Source organism: Elephas maximus, chromosome 20 (assembly GCF_024166365.1).
Source record: "Elephas maximus indicus isolate mEleMax1 chromosome 20, mEleMax1 primary haplotype, whole genome shotgun sequence".
Classification (NCBI taxonomy): domain Eukaryota; kingdom Metazoa; phylum Chordata; class Mammalia; order Proboscidea; family Elephantidae; genus Elephas; species Elephas maximus.
Window position 1 is genome coordinate 38015866 of NC_064838.1, and position 12350 is coordinate 38028215.

Here is a 12350-nt window from a genome sequence, read left to right on the forward strand (position 1 = left end):
AAAAGCCCCTAAGAATTAATGAGCCCTAACGGAAGGGTCTCAAGCTAGGCAGCTGGTCCCTTAATAGGGTCAGTGGGTATATTCAATGGCGCAATACAGGTAAAATGCTTGGAATGGTGTGTAGCACCTAATTAATACTGAGCTAATTGTCGGCATCGACTCGACGGCAACAGGTTTGGTTTGGTTTTGGTCATTGTTGTTAAAGATGTTACTGGTTACAGAGAAGCCCTTATTGGGTCCCTGGAATTCTAAGGAACAGCTCTCTGTCCCTCATCGCTGTGTGTACAGTATGAACATTGTCGAGGACGTTAGCTGTTACATTACACAGTGGCTCTCCATAAGGAACCTTGAGTATCAGGATAAGGCACAGCCTTGCTTCTCCTAAGTGCTGATTTGCTTCTCTCTCATGAGCACGACTGAACCAGCTAACTGGTCACATTTCAATTTCATCACTGGCCTCTTGGTCACCTAGAGCCAAAGTAGTAGCCTGCTTCTAGCAAGTTCATGGGATTTCCTTTATGGTGTTCTCAGGCTGTCCCTCACTCTTGTTCCCATCTCACTTTCCTGCCTCTATTGCCCTTATTTTTCCTTGGCCTCATTTCTCTTATTTTAATTCACTTCCTCCTGTTTTGTTGTACATAATTTTCATTGGCCACTCTAAATCTTAGGACCCAGTCAGGGTGGAAAGAGAAAGAGCAAAACATAGGAGTCTGGATTTAGTAACTCTTTCACCCATTCGTACCTTAGTGCCAATCTGTAAACTTTCTCCTTGAGACTTGTATATAGAGAGACCTTGCGATGGAGGCAGCATGGCTCCTTCACAGTTGTATACTGGGCTGTGCGTGCTGGGGTAGAGGTGGGCGGGTAGAATAGTTTAGAGAGGAGATTCAGAGACATGTAGGGCATATCCTGATTTCTTTCTTTCACCATTAAGGGAAGTTCCTTTCCCTTCCTTTCTTCAGCTTCTCCACTTGGAAAGCAAAGCAAAATGGCGTTCTCCATCCTCAAGCCTTCGGGATGATCTGAATTCCGGGGGAGGTTTCCCTTGGCCTTCAGCTCTCCCTGTTTGAAGAATGCGGGCCAGAGGGGTAGGGCATCCGGGGCTTGATTCAGCTGTTGAATTTTGGATCTGTTGGATAACCTTAGACATAAACTTAACCTATGTGGCTCTTGTGTCCTCATATGTGAAATAGATGTTAATCACCTTTCCCTCCTAGTGTCACCCAAAGGATGAGTTGAGGTGATACGTCTGACAAGTGTAGTGCAGCCCCCAGGCCTGAGCGAGAGCCTGTCTTTGGATTGACCACTATCTTAGGTTATCTGTCCCCCGTTTGCATCCTGCAGCATGGTTACCCAGAATGGACAGTCTTACTCTCTCAACTGCACCAGGAAGACCTTAGGGTAGACTCAAGGCTGCCGAGGGAAACAGTATCATGGACCTTCTCATAGATGGGGAGGGTGGCCAGAATGGGTCCCTGCCCTCGCCACGTGCTTGCTTTCGTCCTTCAGGCCGGCCGCACACCCGGAGCACCGTCATCACAGCCGTGAAATTCCTCATCTCGGACCAGCCCCATCCCATTGACCCCCTCCTGAAGAGCTACATTGGTGAGCACCTCCCCCGCACCCCCAGCTGCAACCAGCTCTGTCCAGTTTGCCCCACCCAACCCTGGAGCTTGAGCAGATTTTTCTTACACATTAGCCAAGAGGAATTGGAAGCCCAGGAGGCCACTCTACCTGCATGATGGGCTGTGGAGGCCACTTCTTAGGTCAGAGGTTTCAGATCCAGTACTGCCAGTGAATGTCTCGGGAGCCTGGCATGGCCTTTCCCACCTCTGAGCCTGTGTCCTGATCTGTAAAATGGGGATATGAAACCCTTATCTGCATCTTCTAGGGTTGGAGTTGAGGGTGGGACCCCATGAGCTACTGAGGGCAAGCATGGCTCTGGGATGTGGGAAACAACCAACATCACGCATGCTTCAGCAGTTACCAAATTGGGTGACTTCATGGAGGTGCTACATGGGGGCCACAAGAGCAGCTCCCTGATCTTCCCCTGTCTCAGGACCTTCTCGTTGGAAGGATGATGAGCCTTTCCTGGGACTCTGCAGTGCCAGGCTCTTCTTTAGAGAAGCAGAGCCCTTGTCCTTTCAGGCCCCCAAGCCGCACCAAGTCTCTCTCCTCATCTAGGCAGGGGTGGAGAGCTCTGGAGTCAGCCAGCCTCAGGTCCACATCCTGGCCTACCATACCCTGGCCGTGTGAGTATGGACAGGTCATCTCATCTCCTGGCCTCGCTCTCCTCAGCCATAAAGTGCGGGTGCTGATCCCCACCTGCTGGGGGCAGTTGTATGAGACCAAGGCATTAGATATGGTTGCACTCTGAATTGGAGAATGAATATGTCCAGAAAGTATAGCCGTATTGTCAGCAGCAACTTGGTCCTGTGTCCTGATCCAGCATGCCTGTACCACTCCTAGCCCTGTTTCCTCTGTCTTGATCAAGCTGCCCAAAGTGGGCACCCAGGGGCCTCCATCTGGGCTCTTCGGTTTTGCCTTTGTATGTCTGAGCCGTAGTATCTGAGCTCATTGTGTATCAAGCATCATGCTAGGCCCTTTAATATGTCTCATCACAGTTAATCCTCCCAGCCCCCTGGTGGCGTGGAGGGCTGACCTTGTTTTATAAATGAGAAAACTAAGGCTCAGGGAAGAGATCTGAACTTGGGTCTTACTGGTTCCCTACAGCTGTGTTCTCACAGAGAGTGGGACGTCTGGGAGCTAGTGTGACGCAGTAAAAAGGGTGCAGAGGCTGCCAGCCCTGCATTTAAATCCTTCTCTGGGGGGTAATTTATATCCTTCTCAGTGCATTGCATTGGGAGGCACAGGGTAGCAGATTGTCCCCTGACTAGTGATGGCAAGTTTGGTCACTTGGGTAAAGTCTGCCAAGTTTCTCCACTCTAAAGTTACTCTTTTTCCTTTGGGATAAGTATTTTTGAGGCAATGTAAATACCGAATTCCTCTCAAATTTCTACTGCCCACTAGGCTTAGCATCCATTGATGTTTCTTGCCTGAATCAGCGATGAGTGTGATAGCTGCCAGATGGTGATTTTCTAATGCCACCATTCCATCCGTATTTCTTAGTTTGCATTCTACTCTAAGGAAGAACATTTCCTTCTCCCCCGTTTTTAATTTCTTAGTTAATTTATTTATGTCATTACGGACACATGGATTCCTAATGTTCAGTGGAGTATAATGTTTCTGCCCGTATTCCTTTTGGTGCTCTAGATTGTCTCAGATTTGGGCAGTGGGAGTCTTTCATGCTGCTTCATGTGTTCTGTTAACATCATTCTATTCTGTTGGGTTCTGTTCAGCATATCCTTACTTTTTATGCCAAAAAGTCCCAAAACAGTTAAACGGGGAAAAGACAGTCTTTTTAACAAATGGTGCTGGCATAACTGGATATCCATCTGCAAATAAATGAAACAAGACCCATACCTCACTCCATGCACAAAAACAAGCTCAAAATGGATCAAAGACCTAAATATAAAATCTAAAACGATAAAGATCATGGAAGAAAAAATAGGGACAACGTTAGGAGCCCTAATACATGGCATAAACAGTATACAAAACATTACCAACAATGCGGAAGAAAAACTAGATAACTGGGAGCTCCTGAAAATCAAACACCTATGCTCATCCAAAGACTTCACCAAAAGAGTAGGAAGATTACCTACAGACTGGGAAAAAGTTTTCAGCTATGACATTTCTGATCAGCGCCTGCTCTCTAAAATTTACATGATACTGCAAAAACTCAACTGCAAAAAACCAAAAAACCCAATTAAAAAATGGGCAAAAGATATGAACAGACACTTCACTAAAGAAGACATTTAGGTAGCTAACAGATACATAAGGAAATGCTCACTATCATTAGTCATTAGAGAAATGCAAATCAAAACTACAGTGAGATTCCATGTCACTCCAACAAAGCTGGTATTAATCCAAGAAACAAAACAATAAATGTTGGAGAGGCTGTGGAGAAATTGGAACACTTATACACTGCTGGTGGGAAGGCAAAATGGTACAACCACTTTGGAAATCAATTTGGCGGTTCCTTAAAAAGCTAGAAATAGAACTACAGTATGATCCAGCAATCCCAGTCCTTGGAATGTATCCTAGAGAAATAAGAGCCTTTACACGAACAGGTATCTGCACACCCATGTTCATTGCAGCACTGTTTACAATACCAAAAAGATGGAAGCAACCAAGGTGCCCATCAACAGATGAATGGATAAATAAATTATGGTATATTCACACAATGGAATACTACTACGCATCGATAAAGAACAGTGATGAATCTATGAATCATTTCATAACATGGAGGAACCTGGAAGGCATTATGCTCGGTGAAATTAGTTGCAAAAGGACAAATATTGTTTAAGACCACTATTATAAGAACTCGAGATATAGTTTAAATGGAGAAGAAAATATTCTTTGAGGGTTACTAGAGTGGGGAGGGAGGAAGGGTAGAAGAGGGGTATTCATTAATTAGATAGTAGATAAGAACTACTTTAGGTGACGAGACAACACACAGTACAGGTGAGGTCAGCACAACTGGACTAAACCAAAAGCAAAGAAGTTTCCGGAATAAACTGAAAGCTTCGAAGGCCAGCATAGCAGGGGTGGGGGTTTGGAGACCATGGTTTCAGGGGACATCTAAGTCAATTGGCATAATAAAATCTATTAAGAAAACATTCTGTATCCCACCTTGGAGAAAAGCGTCTGGGATCTTAAACGCTAGCAAGCAGCCATCTAAGATTCATCAATTGGTCTCAACCCACCTGGATCAAAGGAGAATGAAGAACACCAAGGACACAAGGTAGTTATGAGCCCAAGAGACAGAAAGGGCCACATAAACTGGAGACCACATCAGCCTGAGACCAGAAGAGCTAGATGGTACCTGGCTACAACCAATGACTGCCCTGACAGGGAACACAACAGAGAACCCCTGAGGGAGCAGGAGAGCAGTGGGATGCAGACCCCAAATTCTCGTAAAAAGGCCAGGCTTAATGGTCTGACTGAGACTTAGAAGGACCCCGGTGGTCGTGGCCCCCACACTTTCTGTTTGCCCAAGACAGGAACCATTCCCAAAGCCAACTCTTCAGACATGGATTGGACTGGACAATGTGTTGGAGAGGGATGCTGGTGAGGAGTGAGCTTCTTGGATCAGGTGGACACTTGAGACTATGTTGGCATCTCCTCCCTGGAGGGGAGATCAGAGGGCAGAGGCGGTTAGAAGCTGGTGAAAAGGACAGGAAAGGAGAGAGCGGAGGGAGAGAGTGGGCTGTCTGATTAGGGGGAGAGCAATTGGGAGTATGTAGCAAGGTGTATCACTATGAGTCAGAATTGACAGCACTGGGTTTGTTTTTTTTTTTTGTTTTAGCAAGGTGTATATAAGTTTTTGTATGAGAGACTGACTTAATTTGTGAACTTTCACTTAAAGCACAATAGAAAAAAAAACAAACCCACTGCTGTCGAGTCGCTTTCGACTCATGGCAACCGTATAGGACACAGTAGAACTGCCCCGTAGAGTTTCCAAGGAGTGCCTGGCAGATTCAAGCTGCTGACCTTTTGGTTAGCAGCCATAGCACTTAACCACTAAGCTACCAGAGTTTCCTAAAGCACAATAAAAATTAAAAAAAAAAAAAAAAGCCAAAAAGGAAGGATATGCTGAACAGAACACAACAGAATAGAATGATATTAATAGAACATACGAAGCAGCATGAACCTTTTCTGCCCCATCCCTGGAATCAACCATTTCTCCAAGAAACCTTAATTCCTTTCATTGGAGAACGGTATTAGAAACCAGGATCTGGGCACCAGGTGTGCTCATTGGTACAGGGGTGCCGTTGCTTCTAGGCCCCCTCAGCAGACAGAGCTAGGGGAGCATGTGTGTATGTGTAGTATGTATGTATGTTCACGGACAGATACATGCACATATGATTATACTTATTCACTGTCTTAGTCATCTAGTGCTGTTCTAACAGAAATACCACAAGTGGGTGGCTTTAACAAACAGAAGTTTATTTTCTCACAGTTTAGGAGACTAAAAGTCTGAATTCAGGGCACTGGCTCTAGGGGAAGGCTTTCTCTCTCTGAGGAAAGGTCCTTGTCTTTTTTCAGTTTTTTTTTCTTGGCAGTCATGTGGCCTGGCATCTATCTTCCCCCATCTCTCTTTGCTAATCTGCTCTTTTAAATCTCAAAAGGTGATTGGCTTAAAACACCCTATACTGATAAGGCCTTGTTAACATAACAAAGAAAATCCATTTCCAAATGAGATTACAACCACAAGTATAGGGGTTAAGGTGTACAACACATATTTTTGGTGGACACAGTTCAGTCCTTAATACACACTCATACACATCTATGTGTCTGTCTAGAAAACTGAGTTCATAGCTACCTACTATTCCAGTCTAGCACCACAGGGTTCATTCTAGCCTCATCCCTTTCCATACCTGTAACTCCCTTCTCTTACAGTGAGACACTCAGCTCCCATTAGCTACAAGACATTTATTTGCTTAACCCTAGAATGGGGAGCATTGGTTTTTCAATGGTAGAATTCTCACCTTCCATGCGGAAGACCTGGATTTGACTCCCAGGAAGTGTACCTCAAGTGCAGCCACCGTCCGTCTGTCAGTACAGGCTTGCATGTTGCTGAACAGGTGTCAGTGGCACTTCTAGACCAAGATGGACTAGGAAGAAAGACCTGATGATCTACTTCCGAAAATCAGCCAGTGAAAACCCTGCGACTCACAGTGGTCGAGTCCACAACTGATTATGGAGATGGTGCGGGATGAGGCAGCGTTTTGTTCCTTTGTGCATGGGGTCACCATGAGGTGGGGGGCCAACTTGAGGGCCACTAACAACAACCCTAGAGTACACAGAGAAGAGTTTGCCTTTATCTCTGTGAAAAGAAATCAGTGTTTGTTTATAGTTCTTTTTGTCTTTCACCTGAGGACATCTAGTCAAAATACTTCACGAGCCCTGATGGCAGCAGTGGTTAAGAGCTCCGCTGCTAACCAAAAGGTCAAATCCACCAGCCGCTCCTTGGAAACCGTATGGGGCAGTTCTACTCTGTCCTATAGGGCCACTGTGAGTCAGAATCAACTCAACGGAACGAGTTTTTGGTTGTTGTTTTTGTTGGGGTTGTTTCTCCCTTCATAACCTGTTGGTCATGTTAATCATTTGAAATATGGTTAGGTATTTTTAGAGACCCCCATCCTTGATTTTATTTATTTTTTGAATATATAAAATATTATAAACTACACATGAAAAGTATAGTGCTCAGAGGGGTGCCATGTGACTTTGTGTCTAACTTCAGGAACCTCGTGTGTAACAGCATCAAGTTAACATTATGGAGTCCTTGCCCTGTGTGAAGGAGCCCTGGTGGTACAGTGGTTAAGCATGTGGCTGCTAACCAAAAAGCTGGCACTTCGAACCCATCCGCTTCTCCGTGGGAGAAAGATGTGGCAGTCTGCTGCCATAAAAATTTACAGCCTTGGAAACCCTATGGGGCAGTTCTGCTCTGTCGTATAGTGTCCCTATGAGTCAGAATCAACATGATGGCAATGTTTTTTTGTATGTTTGTTTGCTCTGCCCTATGGGAGGCATTCTGAGGTGTGCTTTATATATGTTACCTCATTTTTAATCCTAAAAACAGCCCTACAGGGCAGGTAGCCTCATTACCCTCATTTTACGGGTGAAGACATTGAGTCTCCCCAAGGTTCCATGGTTAGTAAGCGATAAAGCTTGGATTTGATCACAGGCTGTACTTGACTCTGTATTCTTACACTGACTTTGAAGGGTTGTTGTTCCTGGCATAGAGTAGGGCTCAGAAAAACGTCCTCTCCCCTCCTCCCCTCATTCAGCCAGTCTACCCAGCTCATTAACCAGATAGGTACTTGAGGTGTAAGGCAGAGGGCTGTCGGGTTTGCTTTGGCTGTGCCGTCCTCACACTCCTTCTCATCCTCTGCCAGGAGAGTTCATGGAGAGCCTGCAGGACCCGGACCTGAATGTGCGCCGGGCCACGCTGGCTTTCTTCAACTCAGCCGTGCACAACAAGCCCTCGCTTATCCGGGACCTGCTGGACGACATCCTGCCACTGCTCTACCAGGAGACGAAGGTCCGCCGGGACCTCATCCGGGAGGTGAGGCCAGGCAGGAGTGGACCCGGAGGCCTGGGTGTAAGTCCAGCTGCTCTGTTAGGAACCCAGGGTGCTACCGCCTCATGTGCCTGACTGGTAGAGCTGTGGTGAGGATTAGGTTAAAGCTCATCAGAGCAGGTGCCAGGCCAAACGGCCTAGACCAAGTCCTGTCCTCCACTTCCTAGCTGTGTGACCCCGGCCAGGGCAGCCTGATCTACTCTGCACCTCAGTTCCTCCTCCTCGGCAAAACAAGGATCAAAATAGTGTCTGCATCGTAAGGTTGTTGTAAAGATTCAATGAGGTGAGTCCTCTGAATGCTCAGAGCTGCTCTGGGCATATGGTCAGGCTCACTGTTGTTAGTACTCTACATTCGACAGGGGTTCCTTGAGCTCCCACCCTGTGCCGAGTGCCAGGACTCAGAGATGAATCAGACATGGTTTCTGCCACCAAGGAGCTCATGGCCTCCAGGGGGAGGCAGACACCTAATGCTGCTAATTAATTTATTTAGAGTCCATTTTGTGAAATAAGGATTTTAAGGGGCAGAGATAAAAGGTGATTTAGCAGTTAAATTATTCCACAATGTAATAAAAAGATCTGTACTACCTGGCATTACTGAGGAGGAAGTGACTCTGTTTAGAGAGGTTTGAAAAGTTTCCCCAAAAGGGGCACCTCAGTTGGGCTCTGAGGAATGAGTAAGAGTTTACCATTAAGAGTATAGCCTGGTGATTCAAAGCATGGATTTTAGAGTCAGAGAGATCTATTTTTTTGTTTTTGTTCTCCCAGTTCAACAATTTCTACATGTGTAATTCAGTGACATTGATTACATTCTTTAAATTGTGGAATCACTCTTGCTATCTTTTTCCAAATTATTCTACCACCTTTAACATAAACTCAGTGCCCCCTCCAGAAAAATTCCCCTGTATGCCTCCTTCCCATACCTAAACCCCAGAAAACCAAACCCATGGCCATTGAGTCAATTCTGATTCATAGCGATCTTCTAGGACAAAGTGGAACTTCCCAATAGGGTTTCCAAGGAGCAGCTGGTGGATTTGAACTGCTGACCTTTTGGTTAGCAGCCAAGCTCTTCACCACTGTGCCACCAGGGCTCCAGAGTCCCACCCCTAGTAACCACTGATAATCCTTGGTTTCTATATATACGCTGCAGGTGGAGATGGGGCCCTTTAAGCACGCAGTGGATGATGGGCTCGATGTGCGGAAGGCAGCCTTTGAGTGCATGTACTCACTGCTGGAGAGCTGCCTGGGCCAACTGGACATCTGCGAGTTCTTGAACCATGTGGAGGACGGGTTGAAGGACCACTATGATATCCGGGTAGGACCAAGCCCCTGTGCCCACCCTGGACCCAGGGTTAGGGCCCACTGGTCCCACTGCTTGCTTGTCCCCTACTCCCAACCCCTGACACCCCCTTGAAAACAGCTCCCTTGTTCTTTTCCAATAGGAACAGGAACCCAAGGCTCACAACCCTTTGGTGGAGTCACACTGGGCAACCTCTGTTGAGGCTGGCTTGGCAATGACTGAAAATTCTCAGACACATCCTTTGACCCAGCAGTTCTACCTCTATGAACATAGCCTATGGCCTGACTCCTCCACCTGTTCACAGTCTATGTACAAGATTGTCCTTCATGACTTTCTGTGGAACAGGGAGAATCTGGCAGCTGCCTCAGGGTCCACATCTAGGGAACTGGCCCCATAACCTGGGTGCCTCCGATGGAGGAGTGCTCTGCAGCATTAAAAACAGCAAGTGGTTCTTTGTGTACTGACGTAGAAAGATCACCAAGACCCACTGCTGAATGATAAAAGCGAGTTGCAGAACAGCCTGGCAGTTTGAACAATTTTATTACCTGTGGGAGTGAGGCAGGGGTGGGAGTGGCTGCAGGGGAGACTTAGGTTTCATTTTATGTCCTTCTCTATTTTATATATATATATATATATATATATATATATATATATATATATATATATATATATATAAAATGAGCCTGGATCACTTTTTATAATGAAAAGCCAATTTAAAATAATCAAAAGTAATGCTTATCTTAAAAGACTCAAACAGTACAAAAGTGAAAAAAAAAAAAAAAGAGTAATAATTACCCGAGGTCCCTGGGTGAGCAGTTCGTGCTTGACTACTAAACCAGAAGGTTGATGGTTCAAACCCACCTAGGCTTGGCAATCTGCTTGCATAAAGATTACAGTCAAGAAAACCCTATAGAGCAGTTCTACCCTGTAACACATGGGGTCACGTTGAGTCAGGATCAATTTGGTAGCAATAGGTTTAGTTAATAATCACCTTAAACCGTTCCTCCACCATTACTGTAAACCTGACTATGTTTCCTGGGATCATGCACATAATATTCATTAATATACTTAGTCAGCCACTTGTTAGTGAGTGCCAGGTGTTTACCAGTACTGGGGACAGAGATAAATGGAACAGGCAGGCTCTTGGCTCTCAAAGCCTTGGAGATACGTGTATATATATTTATTTTACAGAAGTGAGGTAACAATCATATATACTATTTTGTCCCCTGATTTTTTAAACTTGTTTGTCACACTTATTTCACTTAGCATAACGTTTTCAAGGTTCATCCATGTCGTGGCGTGTATCAGAATTTCTTTTCTCTTTATAGCTGAATGATAGTCCATTGTATGTATGTATGTATGTACCACATTTTATTTATCCATTTATCCATTAATGGACGCTTGGGTTGTTTCTGCCTTTTGGTATTGTGGATAATGCTGCTATGAACGTTGGTGTACACATATCTGAGTCCCTGTTTCCATTCTTCTGGGTATGTACCTAAGAATGGAATTGCTGGGTATGAGATCATTTTGTGTTTAACTTTCTGAGGAACCAAAACTGTTTTCCACAGTGACACCATTTTATATTCTCACCAACAATGTGTGGAGTTCCAATTTCTCTCTATCTTTGCCAACGCTTACTAGTTTTCAGTTTCCATTTTTCTGATAATAGGCATCCTAGTGGGGGTGAACTGGTATCTCATTGTGGTTTTGATTTGCATTTCACTGATGACTAATGATGTTGAGTATTTTTGCATGTGCTTTTTTATTGGCCATTTGAATACCTTCTTTGGAGAAATGTCTAAAGTCTTTTGTCTGTTTTTCAATTGAGCTGTTTGTCTTCTTATTGTTGAGTTGTAGGAGTTTATATATTCTGGGTATCCAGTATATGATTTCCAATTATTTCCTGCCATCCTGTATGTTGACTTTCACTTTCTTCATATCTGATCCTCCTCAGGACAGCCAAGTATAGTTGGCAAAGTAGGTGTTACTACCCACATTTTATGGATGAAGAAACTGAGACCCAGAGTGGGAACAGCTTGGGCAGGGCCCTGGTGGGAACTTGTAGTGGAGGTTGGACTTGAACTCCAAGCTTGGGGTCCAGAGCTTGTGCTTTTCCCCTGGGTCTGCTCCATGTGGTCCTGGGCCGCTTCACTAAGAATGCATTTCTTTCCTCCCGGCTAGATGTTGACCTTCATCATGCTTGCACGGCTGGCTACCCTGTGTCCTGCTCCCGTCCTACAGAGGGTGGACCGGCTCATCGAGCCACTCAGGGCCACCTGCACTGCCAAGGTAAGCCCCTTGCCTAACCCTGGCCCAGGTACCTGGAGCACCTGCCAGAGCCTCTGCAGATTCAGTTACCACTTACTGAGCCCCTTCTGCAATGCATACAGGATGTGTGTGAAGGGCTTCATTTCATTAGGCCCTGTTGTGGGGTGCTGTCGAGTTGATTCCCACTCAAAGTGACCACATACGCCAGAATAGAACTGCCCCAAAGGTTTTTCTTGGCTGTAATCTTTATAGGGGCAGATAGTCAGCTCTTTTCTCCCACAGAGCTGCTGGTGGAATAGAACCAGTGACTTTTCAGTTAGCAGCCAAGTGCTTAACTATTGCGCCACCAAGGCTCCATACCGTGGTCCTACAAAGTGCTTATTCTTCTTCCCATTGTATGCACATGGGAAGAGAGGCTCAGAGAGGTTACATTATTGACCAAGCTAGTAAATTGCAGAGCTGGGCCCAGCTGTCGCTTTCATTCATTATACTTCCAGGGTGCCAGGTCCTGTATGAAGTACTAGGGATACATAATGAGTTCTAGGGGTACATAGTGGGTCCCCTCTTCTCCATCTG

At 45.5% G+C, this 12350-nt stretch overlaps 1 protein-coding gene across 3 annotated transcripts in view; it reads left to right on the plus strand.

The window, feature by feature from the left end:
* Nucleotides 1-12350, plus strand: part of CAND2 (cullin associated and neddylation dissociated 2 (putative)) — a 44178-nt gene that overhangs the window by 27536 nt on the left and 4292 nt on the right. For 2 of the 3 annotated variants that reach the window (XM_049862626.1, XM_049862625.1), the window contains exons 11-14: nt 1510-1605; nt 8022-8191; nt 9354-9518; nt 11688-11795. In XM_049862626.1, the coding sequence (XP_049718583.1) occupies nt 1510-1605; nt 8022-8191; nt 9354-9518; nt 11688-11795 (539 nt within the window). The remainder of the gene's footprint in view (nt 1-1509; nt 1606-8021; nt 8192-9353; nt 9519-11687; nt 11796-12350) is intronic. The other variant, XM_049862627.1, reaches the window with a different exon arrangement.